At 38.0% G+C, this 24,578-nt stretch overlaps 6 protein-coding genes across 6 annotated transcripts; 4 read left to right on the plus strand and 2 right to left on the minus strand.

Moving 5' to 3' along the window:
• Positions 1-1,371: 1,371 nt before the first annotated feature.
• LOC106434951 (calmodulin-binding receptor-like cytoplasmic kinase 2) lies at positions 1,372-2,927 on the minus strand. Its single transcript, XM_048739144.1, has 5 exons — positions 2,598-2,927; positions 2,312-2,532; positions 2,057-2,228; positions 1,876-1,965; positions 1,372-1,772 (listed from the first exon to the last, which is right to left on the minus strand). Exons 1-5 carry the CDS (start codon positions 2,809-2,811, stop codon positions 1,411-1,413), a joined length of 1,059 nt encoding a protein of 352 aa, XP_048595101.1. The 5' UTR covers positions 2,812-2,927; the 3' UTR covers positions 1,372-1,410.
• Positions 2,928-4,984: 2,057 nt separating this feature from the next.
• On the plus strand, positions 4,985-7,300 carry LOC106434954 (probable E3 ubiquitin-protein ligase RHB1A). Its single transcript, XM_013875811.3, has 5 exons — positions 4,985-5,160; positions 5,738-5,861; positions 6,089-6,467; positions 6,546-6,655; positions 6,921-7,300. The coding sequence occupies exons 1-5, from the start codon at positions 5,000-5,002 to the stop codon at positions 6,948-6,950; spliced, it is 804 nt and encodes a 267-aa protein (XP_013731265.2). The 5' UTR covers positions 4,985-4,999; the 3' UTR covers positions 6,951-7,300.
• An 817-nt stretch (positions 7,301-8,117) lies between these two features.
• On the plus strand, positions 8,118-11,082 carry LOC106433727 (G-type lectin S-receptor-like serine/threonine-protein kinase SD2-2). Its single transcript, XM_048739145.1, has 2 exons — positions 8,118-10,461; positions 10,527-11,082. Exons 1-2 carry the CDS (start codon positions 8,363-8,365, stop codon positions 10,906-10,908), a joined length of 2,481 nt encoding a protein of 826 aa, XP_048595102.1. The 5' UTR covers positions 8,118-8,362; the 3' UTR covers positions 10,909-11,082.
• Positions 11,083-11,660: 578 nt separating this feature from the next.
• LOC106434939 (protein DETOXIFICATION 34) lies at positions 11,661-14,109 on the plus strand. Its single transcript, XM_013875793.3, has 6 exons — positions 11,661-12,947; positions 13,019-13,075; positions 13,164-13,402; positions 13,494-13,612; positions 13,684-13,770; positions 13,874-14,109. Exons 1-6 carry the CDS (start codon positions 11,893-11,895, stop codon positions 13,943-13,945), a joined length of 1,629 nt encoding a protein of 542 aa, XP_013731247.2. The 5' UTR covers positions 11,661-11,892; the 3' UTR covers positions 13,946-14,109.
• A 3,795-nt stretch (positions 14,110-17,904) lies between these two features.
• On the plus strand, positions 17,905-20,469 carry LOC106434946 (cytochrome P450 86A2). Its single transcript, XM_013875804.3, has 2 exons — positions 17,905-18,740; positions 18,918-20,469. The coding sequence occupies exons 1-2, from the start codon at positions 18,319-18,321 to the stop codon at positions 20,173-20,175; spliced, it is 1,680 nt and encodes a 559-aa protein (XP_013731258.2). The 5' UTR covers positions 17,905-18,318; the 3' UTR covers positions 20,176-20,469.
• LOC106434947 (ascorbate transporter, chloroplastic) lies at positions 20,434-23,880 on the minus strand. The gene is made up of 12 exons (XM_013875805.3): positions 23,569-23,880; positions 23,143-23,211; positions 22,696-23,057; positions 22,510-22,617; positions 22,272-22,427; positions 21,984-22,199; positions 21,686-21,895; positions 21,460-21,597; positions 21,263-21,364; positions 20,991-21,056; positions 20,817-20,901; positions 20,434-20,673 (listed from the first exon to the last, which is right to left on the minus strand). The coding sequence occupies exons 1-12, from the start codon at positions 23,621-23,623 to the stop codon at positions 20,576-20,578; spliced, it is 1,665 nt and encodes a 554-aa protein (XP_013731259.2). The 5' UTR covers positions 23,624-23,880; the 3' UTR covers positions 20,434-20,575.
• Between the last annotated feature and the right edge of the window lie 698 nt (positions 23,881-24,578).

Here is a 24,578-nt window from a genome sequence, read left to right on the forward strand (position 1 = left end):
AGTGAATTGAAATAAGTTTTCTCTATTATAATATTTAGAATAAAAAATATAACAGTGAGTTGAAAATGCTCTAACATGGTGCTGTGATGGTTCTATTTATTAGATTAACCCAATTTTTTTTTTTTAGCGTAATATTAATTTATAGGAAGGTAAAGAGAAATACTAACTCAATCTATTATTATAGTATACACTACTAGTATCAATAGATTTCAAAGCAAAAGCAAAAAAAAAAACTACAAATCAATATTTCTCGCACAAGAATCATCGTGTGTGTGACAAATAGATGTAGTTGCCAGAGATATGGGAAGCCAATATGTGTTTATAAAGAGGCGTTTAGAGAAGAATCTCAAAGACTTGTGTTGAGGAGCTCTCTGTAATCTTTACGGATACCCCAAAGAATCTCACTGCATTTTTTCATGCTTGGTCTGGAACCTCTATGAGGAGCTAGACACTGAAACGCCATCTCCAGTACCTTCTCTATGCTAAGTTGTTAGTGGTTCTTTCCATTAAAATCCCCTTTAATTAGTATCCCCTCTTCAACTCCAGATGCTCTTTAACCTTCATTTTCTTCAATGCGTTTAAGTCGATTGGTTGTATTTCTATGATCCTATTCAAATTGTAAACTTAATAATAATGATTCTTTAAGTTGTTTTGACCAAAAGTAACTGCAATTCATATTTTTTTACCTGCTAAACACATATTCCTTTTTATCCTTTTTTTATAATAGGTATTAAGTGCTTTTATAAATAAACCTCCTACTCACCAAGTCATTTTGAACTCAGATGAGAACCCCTTACACTCTACCATTACCTCTACTATTTTGTTCTGATTAAACATAGAATATTGTAAACCTGTGATTTAAATATCCATGTAGTTTGAACCAGTACATAAATTAATTATCTTTGTAAGCACTATCTATCTCTCCTAACCAATTAATATTACGCTCAGGTTTATGAAACAACATCACAAAACTGATTTTTTGCAGGAGTATCATCCTATTAATATGTTCTACTGTACAAAGAACCGTCATCTGTTTTACAAGAGTCACTTGGTATATTCATTGTACATCTGATATTGTTGATTTTCTTTTTAAATTGCTAGACTTAATAGTATTCTTTACTTTGGAGTTACCCTACTAACCTTTGTAGTGCTAACTTTGTGCTTTGTTTATTGCTTTTCTGTTCTCTGTCTTTGGAAGAGACCTCTAAGTGAGGATGGCAGTGCCCAAAAATAACGTTTCCACTACCTCATTCAAGGCTTAAAAGCAATACTAGCTTCAGGAGTTCTGAATAGCGTTCGATCCTATATTTCTTTCAGTATTAGCTTTGATATTGGTCATACCTTGTGATTTGTTCCAGCTTGGGTACCGATATTGTATCTCACTCGTGAACTTCTGCTGGCCTGATCAACTTACAAACCGTCAACAAACACCTTACATAGTAGATGATAGGGAGATATATATTTGTTTACCCATCTAATGGTGATGCGTTCTTTTTGTTCTCTGTGAAGCTCAATGGGACGGCGACCAGTGAGAAGTTCGACGAGGAGTACACCGAAGGAGTAGACGTCGCTTTTCTCAGTGAGCTGGTAGGTAGTTAAGTATTCAGGGTCTAAGTAACCAGCGGTTCCTTTGACTTGAGTGGAGACATGAGTGGCTCCTGATTCAGTATCTGGAGCTAATCTGGCAAAACCGAAATCAGCAACCTTGGCTCTGAAGTTGTCAGTGAGGAGAACGTTTGAAGATTTGATGTCTCTGTGGATGATAGGTGGCTCTATAAACATATGAGTGCAAATAATAAGTATTATCTATCATTGCCTATGGAAAGAAGTGAAATAAGACTTACATATAGGAAATGGTGGAGATAAGTAACTTACGGGTGTACATGTGAAGATAGGTAATGGCATGAGCAACATCAGTAGCGATATCTAGCCGAGTTGCCATGTCGAGAGTCTTTCCTTCCTTACCTACAAAATAGCAGATTCCGTTCAAGTAACATTGTGATTGACAATAAATAAATAAATATATAACAAAGAATGAAGAGAATGTAGTACTAACAATCCAAGTGATCTCTGAGATTTCCATTGGGAACATACTCAACAACGAGAAGCTTCTCGTCATTGTGCACCAAATAACCATAGTATTTGACCAAACTCAAATGAGTGACTTGAGCCAATGTCTTAATCTCACTCATGAACTCTGCACCCTGACGGTCGTCTTTGTGTAAACTCTGCTCAAAGATAAAAACATCCCCATCAAGCAGAGAGAGAGAGAGAAAGAGAGCAAAAGAGAGAGAGAGAGAGAGCAAAGAACCTTTTTGGCGCGTTTGACAGCAACGGTGGAGCCATCTCTGAGTTTGACCTTGTAAACAGTGCCGAAACCTCCTTGTCCGATCCTGAAGGATGGGGAGAAGTTCTTGGTGGCCGCGTAGATTTCGTCGAAGCTGAATCTCTGATTAGGATTCTCCGTTTCATTGCCGTTACCATAGTAATGTCTCTGCACACTTCCCGTTGAGCTCCGTCTACTACGGATATCTAAAAGGAAACATTCAATTTCAAAAAAATGGAAGAATCTTTGTGATCAAACAGAGGATAGGTACCGGAGTCGTTGAAACTCTTGGAGGAAACGGAATCAGGAGGAGTGAAGCAGTTGATGAAGATCCCCGAGATCCAGCGAGCGAGGGAGTTTGGTGGTGGTCTGTCGGTGGAGGAAGGAGCTGGGGAACGATCGGGAAGAGTGCTGGTGCTGTAAGATGAAGATGCGGTTGCAGGTGAAGATCCGCCTGTGTAGCTATGCCTCCGTCGACTGGGCATCGAAGAAGAAGAAGAAGAAAACTATCTCTCAAGCAATGGAGGAAGGAAGAGTCGGAGAGACTGACTTTTAGTTTTAGAATTCAACTTGCTTCCTGTCTTGTCTTTTCTTTTCATAATACTGTTTGTTCGTTGGGCTATTTATTGTCCAGCTGTACCACTGTTTAAACGTTTCTACCACTAATTATTATCTAATTTAAAATCAGATAAGCTATATATATATATAAATCATATACCCTGGAGTTTTCTATATGTAGTATTGTTTATTACATCTAATCTAATGATTTTGTAATAATTTCATCATTAATCTAGATTTAAAGTCAAGTGCGTGAGTTGTAAACGTTGAATTTATAAGCTATTGGTCCAATTTTTTTTAAAAAATTAATAGAAACAACTTTTGTATATGAAAAACTTCTAATTAAATGTGTTATATTATTCGTTAATACGTAATAATCTATATTATTAAAGTTGAAGTACACATTGAGAATGTTTGGCAATATGGATAGTGGTTAAAAAGTAGTACTGTTTGGAAACATAGATAAAAGTAAGTTAGAAAAAAAATAATGGGCTTATGCTACTAAAAAAATTGGAAGTCCATTACATTATATTAAAAAGTAATGGGTATATGTTACTTGATATATATATTCAAATCAAAATAATAATTTAAAATTAATTTATATCAAAAAGTCATTCAAATATATATTCAAATTTTGATTTTTACTAACATATTTTCCAATAACTATTATAAAATTGTTTTCAATATATATATATATAAATACAATATAAAGCTCAATTTCAAACACCAACTTAAATTATGATTTTTATATTTCATATTAAATTTTAAAATATAATATATGTGATTATTTATATGATAGTACGTATAAAATATTATTAATTATAAAAAAACTTATTTGATGGTACGTATAAAATACGATTAATTATATGATAACACATATTTTGTAACCTATGATAATACATATATATATATATATAGGTATATATATATATATATAATAGTGATTAAGAGTGAGTGTTCGGGTTCGTTTTCGGGTCTTTTTGGGATTTCGTGTTCAGTTCAGATCTTTGAGGATTTGGTTCGAATTTGGATAACCAATTTAAATAGGTTTGATTTAAATATTTGGATAGAGAATTAATAATTATTTAAGTATTTTTGGAGTTTTGAGTATATTTTAACTATTTAAGATATTTACGTTTGATTATTTGTATATATTTTCAAGCATTTAAGCAAACTTAAAAGTATTATATATATTCTGGAAGTTTTTATATATATTAAATCTAAAAATAATTAATATATTTTTTTTAATTAATATATATAAGTAAGTATATAAATCTATTTTGGATACCCAAAATACTTCGGTTCGGATCGGACTAGATTTCAGTTCTTCAAATACTAAAATTTTGAATAATTCAGATATTTAATTAATTCCAGTTCGGATTTAGTACTACTTATTCGGATTGGGATCGGTTCAATTCTTCGAATTCGAGTTTTTTGTCCAATCATAAATAGTGACATAAAAATCAAATAGCATCATTTTTTTAAAATACACCCGCACGGGCGTGCGGGTCAAAATCTAGTTTAGTATTATTACACGTCAAAGAAATCTAACTATCGGTATGATTTACTAATTTAGTAGTCATATCGTTTAGCGTTTTCTTCAGCCGCCACCATATTAATAAATGCCAGACGGATCCATCTCTCCGAAATGCAATAATCGTAATTCATTTATCATTCGCATTAAATTTTGTATTTTTTCTTCCTTTCATTCTCTGGTGTTTAGAAAACATAACAAGAAAGTACAGTATATACTTAAAAACATTTTTAGGTAGATACCTAGATTACACTGTACAAATACCATCCTCATAAGTTTATTAAAAGTCAGCTTAAATGACTTTGATTTGAAGTGAATCAAAATAGAATAGGTTAGGTTAAGGATGGAAGATTCATAACCAAAGCAGTTGAAGGAAGGATGATATTTGACCATACAATCAATATTCAATACAATAGGTCTCCGACAGCGACCGGGGGTTCAACATATTGACCTTCGAAAACAATGGGCCATGCGTATGTAAAAGCCCAGTGGTTCAAAACAAAAGCCCGTTTAACTGCCGACGTCGTACTGTTGTACGGTTGATAATAAGAATTTTAAAGGATGAGAGAGTATTATTAATCATGCAAGGCGAATCAAGCGGCTTACCAGTATCATTTAGTTATGGTGACGAGTTAGTGGAAGCGAGAAAAAAACTCTTGTCGAAACCTTCGCCAGAACTTTTTCGTCCTCCTCGCTTTCTCGCAAGCGGAGGAGGAAATAAAAATCTCCGGCGACATCTCAGGTTATCTCCGTTTCTTTCTTTTTATCCTTCTTTTTGTTTGTGTTTACAGCCTATTCATTTTTAGGATTCGCGTACTGTTTGTGTTGGATATGGATGTGTTTTCTGATATAAATTTGATTTGTAGCTTTTTCAATCTCTGGTTTTAACTAAATGCCATTTCATGATATGTTCTCGTAGAGTTATGAGAAGAAGATGTTAAGGTTTTAGCAAAAAAAAAAAGATGTTAATGGTATTTAGCCAATTTTGAATATGAGTTTGTTTTTGAATTGTATTATTTGATCGGGTCACTGTTTCCGTTGCCACTTGACTGAATCCTGTTTGGTGATTATAAATCACATTCTTATCAAATTAAGGTTCTAGCTTTTAGGGACAGAGAGCACGGGAACATTCTTACACCTTTAGTGTTTCTTTCTTCTCCATAACCTTACCCTTTTTCAACTTGAGACCCTTTTTCTTAAGTAATTATTTACCAATAATCACATCTTGTTGCATTTCTTGAAAACCTCTGTTCAAATTATTGTTATTATAATGTGTAGTTAAAAGTGATTCACTCTTTTGTTTTTCTTTTGTTGTACAGCTCTCAAAGGGATGCTTGCCTGAGTGTATTATTCGTAGTTGGTGACAAAATGGGAGGTTGCTGTTCTTCTGCTTCTTCTTCTTCCAGGCATTCGCATCTTGTTGGAGCTCCTCTTTACTATTATGTCAGTTTTTCCTTTTCTAGCTTCCTTATTATGCTTTGTTCAGTGTTCAGCCTAATGCTTTGCACATAATAATTTTACTAAAGTTGCTAAATCTTGATTTTTGTTCTGCTTCTGAAAAATGTTCGTGTTTTTTCATCTACATTGCTTCAAAATCTATATATATATATATATATATATATATATATATATATATTTTCTATTTCCTCAAGTTTTGTTTTGTTACGTAGTGTCCAGAATCTTTTGAGGAGCTTGGGCCTTCGGGAGCTCGTGCTGGTGGTGTGGGATCAGCAGCACTCACCCCCACAGGACATCTTTTGGCCGATATTATTGGTTTGGAGACATCATCTATACCCAACACTTTTTATGCTCCTGCTCCTCTTCCATATGATTTGCTTTTTGGGAGACCCGATTCCAAATCTATCAAAGGAAATATGATTAGTGATTGCAGTTTTGAAACATGTGAAGATCTCGGGGGACCAGACTGTAAAACTCAACCCGCCTCAGTGATTCTCTCCCCGAGTGAAACAGATCGCTCTAAACACAAAACATGGAAGAACCAATTGGTAGACGAAGAGGAGGAAGAATCTTGTCCCATTTGCTTTGAAGGTAAATAAATCGACATCTTTAATAAACTTTTTCTTTAGAGCAAGTAACGTCGTGGGTTCATATGCTTACCTTACGCAGATTATGAAGCTGATAATCCAAAAATAAAGACAAATTGTGAGCACGATTTTCATCTCTCTTGTATTCTGGAGTGGATGGAAAAAAGCGATGGTTGCCCTATATGTGATAAGGTGTGTTTCCTCCTTCCTTCTAGTTGAATTTTCTAATTTGCAAATAGTCTGATTCCTAAACGAGTGTTGTCACTATGTGATGGTCGTAGAATGCATTTTACTACTACTCCTTACCAATTTGATACCTATTGTTATCAAAAGGGAATAGAATAGGGATTGATAGTTATATACTTGGATTTGATCTGGCAATTGTGGATGCTAAGATGCATACTTCTTGTCGACAAACTAACTTTCCAATTCTTTTTTTTTTGTCCAAATAACTCAGGAGGTTGTGTTTGATGATTGCTTGAACTAGCATCAAAATATCCTCTGGTTTGGAAATTTTAAGCGGTACACTATCCAGTTAGTCTTCAGCATAATTTGCATACATCTTTTTTGGGTGTTATTCATTACACGCAAAGTGTTGTCAATTGGGTTATGTTCCCGAATTGGTGCAGTCATATAGAAATTATACATACAAGTGTAAATATCATCAGCGTCTTCCTCTTTGATCTTTGGTGGGTGATATAAAAGAAAAGAGCATTACAGTGTGTGAATTTTTCCAACAAAATCAAGTTCTCATCATGTTTTCAGTCTTGATCCATGATTGTATGATCTATAATATGAATTGTTATTATGGGAATCAAAATGACTTCATGTGTTATACTTATAATATTTCAAATTAAAGCGGAGAACACCTTTTAAAGTTATCATCATTTCCACCGTCTATTTGTTTCTATTTTTTTTGTTCATAATGAACAGGCATGGTTTTGCTCAAGAGTACAATTTTTTCCTCATGATACAAAAATAGCAAGTGGATTTTTTTCGGGTTGGATAAAGAGAAGAGATTCTATTTGATGCGGGATAATAGTAACTCCATGATGTAAAAGAAGAATTAAAAAGAAAATTGAATATTCTAAAATCCAATATGATCCACATGATCCTATTCCTAGTCTTGTCGTGTGTACGTTTTGACCCCTCCTTGTCTGCATTAATGTATAAATTAATTGAGATTAGGAAATAATTTTTAAAAATTAGGAAGAAGAGAAAAGGAGGTAAGACTCTAACTGGTCCGCGGGTTTGACTTGTAAGCCACTTATGTCTGCCACCTCCTCCTTTATCCTTAATTCCTCTTGTGCCCCCCTCCTAATTTGAATAAACATATCCCATCCCTTAAAAGAGACCCAAAGCTTTGGCTATTCAACTCGTAACAATATAATATTAAGCTATAAGAATTTCAGGTTAGCAGCCGTATTTTTTCATTAATTTTCTAAATTCGATGCACATCAAAGCTTAAGTAGTAATAGTAGTACAGTGCATTTTTGAAAAGCAAAAGGGAGATTTTTAGTGCGTGACGGTGGCTTTTAGGATGATAGGGGGGGGTAATACAGGGAGTTACAAAAAAAAGGTAATACAGGGAGTTACAAAAAAGGGGGGGGGGGTAATATAGGAAACATGACACTGGGAATGAAAGTTCCAAAAGCATTATTACAGTGATTTGAGCAAGACCACATGTGTCCATGAACTCGCAGCTTTTACAGATTTTTTATCTATCTTCCACAAAATTCTCTCGTAACGGAGAGAAAGATTAAAAAAAGAGAGAGAGCTCGTTTTCTTTTTTGGAGCTTTCCCTTTTGTCTATCTATCAAGCTCACCACCGAGGAGAAAATATCTTCTTCCATTAGCCTCTCTCAGAGTAAGCAAAAAAAAAAAAGACCCAAAATCCAAATGCCATGTACACATCTTCTTCCTCTTCTTGTCCTCCTCCTGTTTCTTTTCCCACTCTCTGCTTGTGCAAAGAACAACAAAGCCCTCACCATCATCAAAGGGAACCAGACTATTCTGAGTCTCCAAAGCATTTTCCGGCTTGGCTTCTTCATCCCCTCCACCAATGGCAATTGGTATCTTGGTATCTGGTATGCTTCCTCACCCAAACCCGTTTACGTTTGGGTCGCCAATCGCAACCGCCCCGTTTCCGATCCAGACTCCTCCACACTCGAGCTCACCTCCACCGGCTACCTAATCCTCAACAACTCCCGCGACGGCGTCGTTTGGCAAACCGACAACAAACATCCCGCCACCGGTTTCCGCTTCTCCGACTCCGGTAACCTGATCCTAACCGGAGAAGACGGTTCCCCGGTTTGGCAGAGCTTTCAAAACCCAACCGACACGTGGCTCCCTGGCATGAACGTCACGGGGCAAACCGCTTTCACCTCGTGGCGGACCCCCTCGGACCCTTCCCCGGGGCTTTACTCTTTAAGGCTGAGCCCGAGCTTCAACGAGTTCCAGCTTCTCCACAACGAAACGACGCCGTACTGGTCAACAGGAAACTGGACGGGAGAATCCTTCGTAGGCGTCCCGGAGATGACCGTTCCGTACATCTACAGCTTCCACTTCGACAACCCTTACACTCCCGCGGCGTCGTTTCGTTACATCGTCACGCCCACCTCCGACTCCCCAGGCCAGCCGCGCCTCTCCCGGTTCGTTGTTGACTCCAACGGCCAGCTCAAGCAGTGGACGTTGGAGATGCAGAACTGGATCATGTTCTGGTTCCAGCCTGACGATCAGTGCCGCGTTCACGCTCTCTGCGGCCGGTTAGGGTTCTGCAGCAGCAAGCTTCTCACCCCCTGTGCCTGCATCCGCGGTTTCCGCCCCAAGAACGCCGCCGCGTGGGAATCTATGGACTACAGCGACGGATGCAGCCGTGAATACGGCGACTCCTGCGACGGGGGAGACACGTTTGAGGATGTTGGAGATCTTCGGTACGACGGCGTTGTGCAGATGTCGCGGTTACAGCAGGTAAGCAAGAGCTCTTGCGAGAAGAGCTGCTTGGGGAACTGTTCTTGCGTTGGGTTTTATCACAACGACAAGTCGAGTCTCTGCAAAATGTTACTCGAACCGCCGATGAATATCAAGAACTCGAGCTCCTGGACTGGAGCCACCGACGATGTTCTGTATATAAGAGATCAGATTAAAAAGAGCTCAAAGAGAAGCGTTTCTAGATCCATTATTATACTCTGCTGCGTCGTCGGGTCAATCTCGGTTCTCGGGTCTACTTTATTTGTGCTATTGATTCTCTTGAGGAAGAGCAACAAGACAAAGAAAGAAGAGGAAGATGGTTTTGCTGTGTTGAATCTGAAGGTCTTCTCTTTCAAGGAGCTTCATAAAGCTACCAATGGGTTCTCTGAGAAGCTAGGACACGGCGGTTTCGGCGCTGTTTTCAAAGGAACGTTACATGATTCTTCCACTTTCGTGGCTGTGAAGCGCTTGGAGAGACCAGGAAGCGGCGAGGGAGAGTTTCGGGCAGAGGTGTGCACCATTGGGAACATTCAGCACGTTAACCTCGTTAGGCTTCGAGGTTTCTGTTCAGAGAATCTTCATAGGCTTCTCGTCTATGATTACATGCCAAACGGATCTTTGAGCTCCTACTTGTCAAGGACCAGTCCTAAGTTGCTAAGCTGGGAAACGCGTTTCAGGATCGCCTTAGGGACTGCGAAAGGGATCGCATATCTGCACGAAGGGTGTAGGGACTGTATTATTCACTGTGATATCAAGCCGGAGAACATTCTCTTGGACAGTGATTACAACGCTAAAGTATCTGACTTCGGATTGGCCAAGCTTGTTGGGCGTGACTTCAGCAGGGTTCTTGCCACTATGAGAGGTACATGGGGATACGTTGCTCCCGAGTGGATATCAGGTTTACCCATCACGACTAAAGCTGATGTGTATAGCTTCGGAATGACACTGTTGGAGCTTATCGGTGGTCGAAGAAATGTAGTTAGCGATACACCAGGAGGAGAGAAAGATGAGAAAGAACCCGAGAAATGGTATATAAACAATGTCTTTTACTTTTTGAATGGGAAAAAAAGTAAATATATGTTGATTTTTGCAGGTTCTTTCCTCCATGGGCAGCGCGTGAAATCATACAAGGAAATGTGGACTTGGTTGTGGACGCTAGACTCAACGGAGAATACAACAATGATGAGGCGACGAGGATGGCCACGGTGGCGATATGGTGCATACAAGACAATGAAGAGATAAGGCCGGCAATGGGAACGGTGGTGAAGATGCTTGAAGGAGTTGTGGAGGTGATGGTTCCTCCACCGCCTAAGTTGATACAAGCTCTTGTCTCAGGCGACTCATATAATGGAGTAGGCAATGGTTTGAGCGGCACAAGCTGTAGTGAAGGCAGGGGTTGTTCTGATCTCATGACTGGATTGTCTAGCCCTGGCTCACGGTCGTCTTTCGGTGGTAAACCTCCCTCTTCTCCCTGATCAGTTTGTAGATGGTTTTGTTAGAAAACGGTCTTAAATGTGTGTGCTTTTTTTTGTTTGCTCTCTAAGAGGGTTTAATTAGTAGTATAATCTCTAGTTGTTGGTAGTGTGGAGAATGAAGCCTTGATTTGTCATTTGCTATTAATCAAAAGGAAAAGGATGAGATTTAGTCAACTGTACCTTGCATTTTATCATAGTTCAGTGGATCCAGTAATGAATTAACTGTGTTGTCAAATGTAAACTTTTACAGTTCGTACCAATATTAATGGACCCATTAACAGCTAATGCTTACTTAATAAGAGGGCTAACAGTAAAAAAACCATTGATTAGCTAATTCTTTTCAAGAGAGACTGTAGGGACGTTGAAATTTTGTGTTGTTTAACTTGATACTTGATAGCCTTGTAATGGCATATTTTGTAAAAACTTGATACTTAACCCTCTATTTATTAGTCAGCTATATACCTTACATATAGTTATCAAAGTTCACAGTGGATCCAGTCATGAATTTAATCTGTGTTGTCAAATGTAAACTTTTACAGTTCATACCAATATTAATGGACCCATTAACAGCTAATAGCTTGACTTAATAGAGTGTTAACAGTAAAAAAAAAACATTGATTATATCTTCTTTTCAAGAGAGACCTTGAATTTTTGTGTTGTTCAACTTGATCGCCTTGTAAGGCATATTTGTAAAAAACTTGCAGGCTCGGCTATTATTCAGAAAGAGTCATAACGCTATTAACGGCCACCATAATCTATCAATCTTTTTTTTTTTTTGTGGAATGCGAGATTCTCTCGTCTTCTCCACGGCTAACCTAAATCACAGGCAAACCAGTGAAAATAATTAGAAGAATAATAAAAATGAAAATAAACCTCATAAGTCATAAACCATTTCAATTATCATCTTTCAGTTCTTGTGTCTAATCCTCCCCACATAGAAAAAAAAACAATAAATAGTAGAAAGATAGTCACAACCGGAGAAAAATGGAAACTCCGGTAAGGGAGGAGAGAATATCCACCTCATCCTCTTCCGGAAAACCACCACAAGCCATCAACGTACCAGCTGATGACGTCATCGAGAGTGGTCCATCCTCTCCCCTTCTCGTCAGAGTCTCTGTCTTCGAAACAGAGCCTAATGAGACTACCAAGCTTCACCACGCCCCTTCTACTTTGATCGGAAAAACCGACGACGATGACTTTCCTCCGATTACAAGCTTTAGTGACGCTAAGTTCGTCTGCATGGTTGAATCCTCGAAGCTTTGGGAAATAGCTGCACCAATAGCCTTCAACATTCTTTGCAACTACGGAGTTAACTCCTTCACGAGCATCTTCGTCGGCCATATCGGCGATCTCGAGCTCTCCGCCGTCGCGATCTCTCTCTCCGTCGTCTCCAACTTCTCCTTCGGTTTCTTGCTAGGAATGGCGAGTGCGTTGGAGACGCTATGCGGACAAGCGTTTGGAGCGGGACAAATAGAGATGTTAGGCGTTTACATGCAACGTTCTTGGCTTATCCTGATCGGAACATGCTTCTGCTTGCTTCCGCTCTACATCTACGCGACTCCTCTTCTCATTCTCCTCGGCCAAGAACCCCAAATAGCCGAAATCTCAGGCAAATTCACTGCTCAAATCATCCCTCAAGTCTTCGCACTCGCCATCAACTTCCCCACCAAGAAGTTTCTCCAGTCACAGAGCAAAGTCGGGATCCTCGCCTGGATCGGTTTCGTCGCCTTGACCCTTCACATCTTCATCCTCCACCTCTTTATTAACGTTTTTAAATGGGGACTTAACGGCGCAGCGGCTGCCTTTGTTGCCTCCGCTTGGGGGATCGCCATCGCGCAGCTTGTTTACGTTGTCGGCTGGTGTAAAGACGGTTGGCGAGGGCTTTCTTGGTTAGCTTTTCAAGACGTTTGGCCGTTTTTGAAACTGTCGTTTGCGTCTGCGGTTATGCTTTGTCTTGAGATTTGGTACTTTATGACCATCATTGTCTTAACCGGACATCTTGAAGACCCTGTCTTAGCCGTTGGATCTCTCTCAATCTGGTAATTAATTATCCCTTTTAAAACCACCTTCACAAGCGTAAATGTATTATCTGAAACCGTTTTTGTCTCAGTATGAACATTAATGGATGGGAAGGAATGTTGTTCATTGGAATCAATGCAGCTATAAGGTAAAGAAAAAACAAAGCATTATTTTATTTTATTTTATTTTGGTTTTCTAGTTAAAGAACGATAGGTTTATGCGATGTTTTTTTTCAGTGTTAGGGTGTCTAATGAGCTCGGATCGGGACATCCACGAGCTGCCAAGTACTCGGTGATTGTAACGGTGATCGAGTCTCTCTTCATTGGAGTGGTGTGTGCAATTGTAATTCTCATTACACGAGATGACTTTGCAGTCATTTTTACGGATAGCCAAGAGATGAGAAAGGCTGTAGCTGATCTTGCTTACCTTCTCGGCATAACGATGATCCTCAACAGTTTACAACCAGTTATATCTGGTAATTAAGATTTTATGTAGTCTTTTTAAAAAAAAATTAAAGAACGGTTGAAAGACGTGGGTGGTAATGAAGAATGTTGGGGACTGAGCAGGTGTTGCAGTCGGAGGAGGATGGCAAGCACCGGTGGCTTATATCAACTTGATTTGTTACTATGTTTTTGGTTTACCTCTAGGGTTTCTTCTAGGTTATAAAACCAGACTTGGCGTGCAGGTAAAGTCTCACTACTTATCGGTCTTTGTTTGATTAGGTCGGTTTTGATGAAATATTTTTATATGTTTCAGGGGATTTGGATTGGTATGATATGTGGGACTAGTCTTCAGACTTTGATCCTTGTGTACATGATATACAAAACCAATTGGAACAAAGAGGTATAACATCATTTCAATTTTCAAAAAAAAAAAAAGAAGTTTTGTAATTTAGAAAAAAAAACATGAATTAATGTTCATTTCTCTAATATTACTATTTCTCAAGGTGGAACAAGCTTCGGAGAGGATGAAACAATGGGGAGCTGGATATGAGAAATTAGAAAAAACTGTAACTTGAAGTTTCTGTTAACAGGATTATATATACATCTACCCGTTAACGTAACTGTATATACCTAATGTATTTTAACTGTATAAATCAAATTCTTTTGGTCATATTGTATAAATGAATTTTATCCTCCCAAATTCTATATATGAAATCTATTTTCTCATATTATAAAATTACTTCACCATGGGTACGATCCTCAATCTCAGAGTCAAACCCTGATCAACTTCAACCGGGGATCAGTTCCCAAAACGACAGTTAAATGGGGACAGACCATTACAAAAAAACAGGAAGAGTGTGTAGTATGTGACTCTTGTGTCCGAAGGTAGCTCACGGAGTCGAGAAGACATAAAGATGATGATGTCAAGTAAATATTTGGTGTTTTGAGTGTTTAGTCAGAGTTTGTGGGGATGGTATGTGTGTACATAATCTTAAGTGTATGATTTGCCTTTAAAAAAATATTAAGGATTTGATTTTGAAATCTTCAGTTCTTCATTATGTCACAAATGCCGGACATGATATTGAAACATGAAATAATATTTAATTATCCTTAATTCGTTGAATGAAATCCATGCTGGAGCGTTTGAAATTATTGATAAAACATCACTGCTTATTTCAATAGTATAATATAATTTGAATCAAATTAGTTTGAAAGACAACAACATTGAAGGCTGTCTACGCTAGGATTAGGTATACACAAAGCATTTTCAGGTTTGCCGCCACATGTCCCCAAACAATCGCTTTTCATCTGGCAGGGTCCTTTGAATTCGCATTCTGGAAACTTATCATCCATTACTCCTGTTATTAGATCAATCATATTATAAAAAGAAACTCAGTATCAGAATCATAATTTTGTTTGTAGCTTATAAAGTGAATAAGATAACTATACATCAATATAACTTATACGTAAACAATGACTTCTGTTTTTGTTGTTATATGAAAATGATAAAGAGATGATAGAAAAGATCTTACGAGTTGATTGTCCATTGTTAGCAAGAAGTGCAACAATGATCAGAAGAACAACAAAGTGAAGCTTGGATGAAGACATTTTTCTTATATAATTTGTTTGTGTTTACTTTTATACGAGATATATTTCTCCACAACTACATGAAAGAAAAACTATGTCCCAATGAACTATTTATATAGATGAATATCAAAAATAACTAAACAGAATTAATTCAAAAAATAACCTTTTATGAGTGATTGATTTTGTTCTTTATGAAGTTTATTTTTTTGAGAAAAGAATCATACACTGTATCAACCGCAATTAATACATATATACTTTTTTCCTCATGAAAGAAATCATGTTAACCGATATCATGCATAGTTTACTATTCCAGTATTCCATAAATAATATAAAGTTTAAATTTAAATATTTAACCAAGAACGTTTATTTTATTTTGTTAGGTATCTATATGTACAAAGTAGAACCTGATCTATTCTTATATGATGCTACCTCATCAAGTGTTTTATAAGAATTTAACACATCCTCGAACAATTTAAAATTTTGTAAATGCTCCATATTTAATATTACTATTATCTAAACCAAACAAATTTTTAACAACCTCCCGTCAAAAACTAAATCAAGTAAAAACAAATCATATAACCCAAATATAAAATTCATAACCTAATAAATGGGAAAGAGATGGCTTGTCCAAAAGGCCATACTCTGCGTGGAAAGCTTGTTAAAATTTAACGAACAGACAATGTTAAATCCAGATGGAGAAGGTATTTCATTTAACAATTCCATCTGATAAAATACAGTTTTATTAATAAAATATTGAATTTGATCAATAATCTAGTCGATCAAGGCCTCAGTTTTAAGAGAGAAAAAAACGTGTACTTTTGAAAAAAAATCTAAATAGTAGATAAACTATACTATTTGCAACAAAAACACAAATTCAACGAGAAATTTCTACCAAGCACCAGGTTATAATTTACTTCCTCTGTTTCTAAATAATGCATGTTTTAGATTTTTTACAAATATTAAGAAAAATTTAATATTTAACTAACGATTCATTAATTTTTTAAATTATAACAATTTTCCGTAAATTTAAACCAATAGCAATTCAATAAATCTAAAATTGTCAATTATTATTTTTTGAAGTTTACAATTCATTATTAAAAATACATAGAAAATTTAAAATATTAATCTTTTAGAAACAAGTAAAAAGTGCTAAAGCATATGTTATTTAGAAACGGATGGAGTATAATTTTTTTCTTTTAATAGATATATATTTTTGTTCCGCAATATTTTTCAGTAACTTCTAGTTCGGTTTTTGTAATTTTGTCTAAAGAAATAATTCAACTACGATAGTAAATGCTTTTGAAAAATTAGGTTGGGAGGCAATTAGTACCGAAAATTAAATGCATAATCATGATTTCATCATGTGTATATAATTTACAACAGTATAAAATAATTATTGGCATAGTTGTCTAGTTTCGCCTCATTTGAGTTGTCTCACTGAGAAAAGAAGAGAGTCAACGCTGAGTTATAAATGCACTTTGCATACTGAAGTTGGCAGGCCATCTACTCCTTATCTGACATTTACAGTTGTTCCATTTTGTTACACACATGTTCACTTTTCGCAATTTAACGGTCAATGTGCTGCAATATAAGAAAATATCCTTTTTACTATAACAAAATATCAAATGTAGTTTATTGCAATATGCAGTCTAGAAGACTTAGAAGAAAACATCTTATAAAAATGCAAACCAAAGCTAGCAAATATTTTACAAAACTTGGTTTCAACGCAAAGGAGTATAACTTAATATTAAACAAATATATAGAGAAAAATCAGTTTAACAATTTACAAAACGTATATTTTTATCATATATAAAATAAGAATAGGTGAAAAGGGTATGTCTATCACAAGGTTTTCGCGTTCAGCCCCTTTCCAGAGTTATATACATATATTTGATGATTCTATTGCTACGTGTGTGATGATTTAGGGTTACCTATTTGCATAATCTGTTCTATATATGTGAAGCATATGTTCACATACATTATTTTATGTATTTATTATTTGCAGAGTACACAAGTCAGCTCCCTTTGACTTTCACATCTCATGAATGCTATGACATCTAATCCTACTCGAGATTTGTGCATGCACATATTCATCATGTTTTTTTTTTGTCTACTGAACATAGTTTTTGTTAATATTCGAATTTCAACAATTTTGTTGGGGGTGTTAGAAGGAAAATTGTTATATATACGTACTTTAAAACAGTTTAAAATAGTAAAAAGTACAAAATGTAACCGGGCAGGCTATAAACAAAATGCACAAGAAACTATATTTCTTTCTTGTGGGACTAATCAATTCACTCTTTAAAACTTTCTTCACCATGCATGCAATTAAAAAAAGAAGAAGCAAATTAGATCAGAAGAGTCACGAGTTGCTTACCAAAGCCCAGAAAAATAAAGAAAGCTGATAAACCAAAACGAGAAGATTAAAAATCACGTCTCCTTTTCTCTAGTATAACCTAAACTAAATCAAATTAATTGAGTGGTGAAAAATCATCAGTTTTCAAGAAAACGTGATCGTTGGTTTACGATCACCTACAAAGTCAAACCTAAAATGTGTATTAGTACACGATGTAACCAAATACATTAATTATATCATGCAAACCCTAATGTCATTACCTAATCATACATGTGTTGAGCTCTTCTTACCCTTATTAAATGGTGAACTAAATAAATCAAAAGATTCTCGTTCTTTCTCCTACTTCTTCTTATTCTCATCTATCTTTTTCTGTGCCTTTAGGTTCTCAACTAATCTCATTTAATCTAGCACACAGAGACACACACACAATATACTATAAATATTAAAATATAGCTGTAAATTACATACATATAATGTATGTATATATAAATAATTAAGAGTCATTTAATGGATTCATCATTGAATGAGACTTCTCTTCTTCACCTTGCCCTCTCCTCTCTTGTTATATACTCTCAAACTTTTACCAATTCCTTGACTTCAAAATCTAAACAGTCTTTAGTCATCTCCATAACAATTAACCAAAACGAGTTTTTTTCAAGACTTGGCTAAATTTTCAAATCCCATTCAATTAGTATACACTCTCTCAACCAGTCTCATTAATGAGGGTTGCTGCTTCTGATGGTTAGCAGTAAGAGTTATTTTCCTCCACTTGTTTTCTTCTTCCTAATGCCATCTTCTCTGTCTCTATAAATTTCTCCAAGAAAACCATATCCTTTTATACTAAACCTTGATTTATCTCTCACCACCAGTTTTGGAAACACCATTCATATTCCTTAAGTTTCCTGAAAAGGGATATTATTTTCCAGGAAACAAAAACAACCATTTCCGTATCATTCAATCACAATCTCCTATTATAGCAACTTCGAGAGAGAAATATCACCAGATATGGATGTTTCCAATACGATGCTGCTTGTAGCGATCGTTGCAGCTTACTGGCTGTGGTTTAAGCGGATCTCACGTTGGCTAAAGGGTCCACGTGTCTGGCCGATATTGGGGAGTCTCCCGGGTCTGATCGAGCAGCGTGACCGTATGCACGACTGGATCACTGAGAACCTCCGTGCGTGTGGCGGAACATATCAAACGTGTATCTGCGCAGTGCCTTTCTTGGCAAAGAAGCAAGGTCTCGTGACGGTCACAGCCGATCCCAAGAACATTGAACACATGCTCAAGACCCGCTTCGATAACTACCCCAAAGGTCCTACGTGGCAAGCTGTTTTTCATGACTTCCTCGGCCAAGGCATCTTCAACTCCGACGGTGACACCTGGCTCTTCCAGCGCAAAACCGCCGCTCTTGAATTCACCACCAGGTAGATTCTTAAACCGGAGATTAATTATATTGCAGAATCCATGCATGTGCACGTAACGAATGATTTGATAACATACCATTTTCTTAATTCAATTAACCGGTTTAGTTAGTGGATTTGGTTCGGTATTATTATAAATAATATGAATTGTCGGCTAAATGAATTGGGTTTGTGACGCAGGACGCTGAGACAAGCCATGGGTAGGTGGGTAAACCGGGGAATCAAGCTCCGGTTCTGTCCAATTCTTGAAACGGCTCAGAACACATGCGAGCCGGTCGACCTCCAAGACTTGGTACTACGGCTCACATTCGACAACATATGCGGTTTAGCTTTCGGGAAAGACACTCGAACCTGTGCGCCAGGACTTCCCGAGAACGGCTTCGCTTCGGCTTTCGACCGAGCCACCGAAGCTTCTCTCCAGCGATTTATTCTGCCGGAGTTTCTGTGGAGGATCAAAAAATGGCTTGGGCTCGGCTTAGAAGTCAGCTTGAACCGGAGCTTGGGAGAGATCGAGGGGTATTTGGACGCTGTCATTAATACACGTAAGCAAGAGCTGCTGAGTCAGCAGGAGAGTGGGGTCCAGGGACACGATGATCTCCTCTCCCGTTTCATGAAGAAGAAAGATCAGAAAGGGCAGTCATACAGCGAGGGTTTCCTGCGACACGTGGCGCTGAATTTCATATTAGCTGGACGTGACACGTCATCAGTAGCGCTGAGCTGGTTCTTCTGGCTCGTGATGACGCATCCAACGGTGGAGGAGAAGATCGTCCGGGAGATATGCTCCGTTCTGATGGAGACACGTGGAAGCGACGTCTCGTCGTGGACGGAGGAGCCGTTAGGATTCGATGAGGTGGATCGATTGGTTTACCTGAAGGCGGCGCTCTCCGAGACGCTCAGGCTTTACCCTTCGGTGCCTGAGGACTCGAAGCACGTCGTGAACGACGATATTCTCCCGGACGGAACCTTCGTACCGGCGGGATCGTCGGTGACATACTCGATCTACGCGGCGGGGAGGATGAAGACGACGTGGGGAGAGGATTGCCTTGAGTTCAAGCCGGAGAGGTGGATCTCGCCGGAAGATGGAAAGTTCGTGAATCACGATCAGTACAGATTCGTGGCGTTCAACGCCGGACCGAGGATATGTCTCGGGAAAGATCTAGCGTATCTGCAGATGAAAACGATAGCTGCGGCGGTGTTACTCCGGCACAGGCTGACGGTGGCGCCGGGACATAAGGTGGAGCAGAAGATGTCGCTGACGTTGTTCATGAAGAACGGACTTGTGGTGAACGTGCACAAGAGGAATCTGGAAGGGATCATGAAGAGTCTCGTAAGCAAGGAGAGAAACGATGTCGTCGCGGCTACCCTTAACGGGAAATGCAACGGCGTCATTGGTGAAGGCGTCTCCTCCGTTAATGCGGCTGTGGCAGTTGCGGTGTAGACGTCGCGTCGCACAGCTACTCTGGTTAATAATAATATTTTTAATATATATTTACTAAATACATACAATTTACGTTTGGGTTTTGTGATTACGAAGGGTGGTAAAAGTCGAAAGAAATTGGTTTGGTTGTGTGTGATATGATATTTGTAAGGTAATACTACTTTCGTTTGTTTTTGTTTTCTTCTGTTGTAAAAGCTTTTACATTTTGACTCTTGCTCTGTTCTGTTCTGTTCTCCGACAATATTGTAAGCTTTAAAAGAGTTCCAAAAATAAAATTAAAAAATACATTTTTAACTTGTTGTTACCTTATGAAACAGAGCAGCGAATAACTTCGCATTTTGATCTAAAGCAGAGAAAAAAAAAACAGATATAAAGCTTTCTTCACACCATTTTGCTGCAGCTAGTCGAGAACTTTCTCTCCGGTTGCGAACAAGTTCCAGACCAGAGTTCCAATTAAATACAGTCCAACTGCTACTTTGAACACATCGTCCCATGAACCTATACATTTGAGGTAAAAAAATGCAAGTTAAAAGAGCTAAATATATAGTGGAATTTAAAGAAGCAAGATACATGCTCCACTTGGGATAATATTGTGTACATAAATCTCTGTGGATGGGAAGAATTGTGAATATAGAGTTTACCTCGTTGGAGGATGTAGCCAGTGGCAGCAGTGCCAAAGACACCAGCGAGGACTCCTGCTGTGTTTGAAAGTCCTAACAGTACACCCTGCCAAGATCCACGTCGACATAGTTATTGCAATGAAAACATATCATTTTCAAGTTTATAGGTGTTTGGTGAACTTAATGTTAACTCACAGCGTAGCGTGGGCCAATGTCTTGATGATTAGAGTAGAGACCCGACTGAGAGAAGGCATCAGCGCCCTGTTGGGGACAACGTAAGTCTTTATGTCAGAGCTGTATTTCACTTTTGAATGGTTCTTAAGTGAGACAAGTGTCAGACATTGCATTTATGTTATGTTCAATTTATAGTTGTACTATTAGAAGAATAATCTTATGTCGGCAGCTGTACAAGTCTAAAAATGGCATCATTGCTCTTTTGAATAACTATTATTATGATGATGGCATACCTGACTGCAAGCCATGCAGAGAACGGCCATTGCTGGAGTTTTGACACGGCTCAGCTGAGTGAGGAAGAAGGCAGGACCCAGAAAACCAATTGATTGCATGATCTGACACACCAGTGAAGAGAGTTTTATGAGATTGAGAGCATCAGATAACAAGTGTTGTGAAAAGACATGTAAAAATGCAAGAACGTATGTCTTGCCTTCCGAACGGATGTAATAGAAAGACCTCTGCTGACGAGAGTATCTGCAATCCAACCTCCAACATTAGCCAATACAGCCATGGTAAACCATGGTAAGACGCATAGCAGCCCTGACTCAGTCAGGTTGAACTTCAAGACCTGGCAAAATGTGATCAATTGAAATTATTCTTTTTTATTTTTGTTTGTAAAAAAGGATTTAACCATATGTGAAGTTGGGAGTACATGCCTGATTGTAATAAGTGGGCATCCATGTCAAGAGTATGAACGTTCCCCAATTATGGCAGAAGTGGGAGATTATGAGAGCCCAGACAGGGGGCTTAGATAGAATCAGCTTCCATGGAATGACTGTAACAGGTTCCCTTGGTTTGCTACCTCCGAGTATGATCTTCTTTTCTTCTTCACTTAGCTCAGGGTCATCTTTGGGAGAGCTATATGCCTGAGGAGGAAACAGAAACAAAGTGTTTATAGTTTTTTTTGTAGATATCCGAATCTTTGCTCTCATGTCATTGGAGAAGAGTTCATACATATTTAAGCCATAGCAGAAACCATATACTTCCAAGGGAGCCAAAGGAATAGAAAACAGATGGCCATCCGAACTTTTGGATAAGCATAGGAGAGAATCCAAGTCCAGTAACGGAACCGAGATACATGCCACTATAGACAAGTGCAAGCGATCTGCTTCTCTCTGAGACAGGGATCCATTTAGAAAGCATGTTGTTCATCGCAGGCATTGCAACACCCTAGGGGTATCAAAAAGCAGCCAGTGAGAACAATTGTATATTAGGAAGAGGAAAGTACAGAAGAGGCCAAACCTCGCCAATGCCCATGAAGGCCCGCACGACAAGTAGAAAGGGGAGACCGAGTTTGGCAGCAATAGGAGTCATAACCGTGGCAATGGACCACCAGACAACACCAAAACCTAAAACCACCTTCCCTCCATACTTATCTGCCCAGATACCTCCCAGAATCTATACTCAAGAGAGGATGAGCATGGTTCAGGCTAAAAGGTTGAGTTGTGTAAGAATATGACATGAGTGTTAGAACAAGAACCTGAGTAAGTAAATAGCCCCAGAAGAAAGAGGACTGAATCAAGCCAACAGTAGCACTGTTCCAGTTATATTGTTGAGACATGGGAAGAATTGCAATGCTCATGTTCACCTGCCCACAAACCCATCTATCTCATTAAGTAAAACAAAGCAGATAGTTGTACAAAAAGTAAGAAACATATACACTTACACGATCCATATTGCATAGAAGGAAAGAAGCAAAGCATAAGAGAACGATGACCCAGCGCCTAGGAAACTGCTTCCACCATGGAGATGCGTTCTGTAGATTTCCTTGGACTAAAATAGCTTCAGCTGACCCCTCAGCTGATGACAGTGAGTCTACAACTTCTTCTGTGATATCAGACTCCTCTGATGATTTGTAGTAGGGACGAGAAGTGTTTTTGTTACTGTTCTTAAACCTGAGACTACGATGCTCCAAGTTTCCTGGTTGAAGGAAACATCCAAAACTTGTCCTGTGTACCACCAGGTCATGCTGTAAACTAGCTTGCAGAGATAAAATCTTCCTTGGTTGATGATGATTACGGCACAATGCTACAATAAAAGAAGAATTATTTAGCACAAATTTTGTAATAACGTAGACGAGGAGGCATCATCAAAGTATATGATGGGACAATACCATAACGGAACATGGCTCTGCTGGAAATTTCTGCGCCATGTATACCTCTTTGGTTGTGAAAACCATTGCCTAATTAAGCATAGAAACATTAGAGAAATTGGGTTTGTGAATGTTGGCACAAGAGACTTGAATATCAGTAGATAAAGGTGAAGTTGAATAGTCTTTCTTCACTCTTTGTAATACAGAGAGAAGAGAAAAATGTACTAAAACCAACGCTAATGAAAATCGCTATCCAGTACTCATGTAACAAAGACAGATAATTTGCTAACATAATCAGATAAACCCTCTTAGCAAAAAAATAATCTGATAAACCCTCTTAGATTATTATTATAACACTACTACTCGTCCAGCGTGGCAGCGTAATCTTCCATTAAAAATGCACCTTCAGGCAAAGCTAAAACATGAGAAGAGACAACACAAAGATACCTGAACCGATGAAGGAACCCAAGTTCCTGTTTGAAATCAAGCCACCGATAGCCATGCTCAGTCCAAACAAACAAAAAAAGAAGAAACTCAAGGGAGATGTAATCTTCAAGCTGTTTCTTCCATGGACGGATAGCTAGCGGAGTAAACGAAGAAGAAGAAGGGAGGTATTCGAATAATCTTCGGACCAGATGAGAGAGCATTAATCGACTGATGAAGCGGGAAAGTCCACAGTGGCCATATGCGGAAGGAGAGGAAAGGGGGGTCAATAAAGTGACACGTGGCACGTCATCTTCTTTTCGTTCGAACCTCCATTTGTTACTCCCCTTATACGAATATATCCCCTCCATGTTGCAGCGAGAGGTACAAAACAAAGGGGTTTTATTGGAAGTTTAGTGGAAAATATCTGCGCCGTTACCGCCGAAGATGACCTCACTCACACACACCTTCAGAAGCCGACAAAACACAAAGCAGGTAAGGTTGTCGAGGAACTTATTCTTACACGTATCCACTGGGTTTTATTTGGGCCTACCATTTTATCATTATGCTGCTTGTTGAATCTATTATGACGGCCTTTCTAGAAGATATTTGCCCAACTTGTAACTTAATTGAATTATTATCGTATATATTATGCTTTTCCAAGTTATAAACCTTTCTACTTAAAACACTTTGGTATACAAAATATAGTTATGGTAGGGATATATGTATATGCAAGTACAATTATACCAATAAATGTTCAATCAAGCATATCATTTTTTTTTCCAGTTAATTTAGTAAAACTTCATAATACTCTCTAAATCGATAGAATAACCATTATAAAATCATTTTTTTTGAAAAACGGAGACAACAAAGACTTCAAACCTCTTTAAAAATCATTATATGTTAGTTGCAAGATGCAACTAACAATATTGTCGTATTTTTTGAAATTTTCTCAAAATTTTTGTGTTAACAACCTCTACGAAAATATTGAATTTTTGGTAAATACTTTATATACTGAAGCCTATAATCTTAAG

The sequence above is a fragment of the Brassica napus genome, chromosome A9 (assembly GCF_020379485.1).
Source record: "Brassica napus cultivar Da-Ae chromosome A9, Da-Ae, whole genome shotgun sequence".
Lineage (NCBI taxonomy): Eukaryota > Viridiplantae > Streptophyta > Magnoliopsida > Brassicales > Brassicaceae > Brassica > Brassica napus.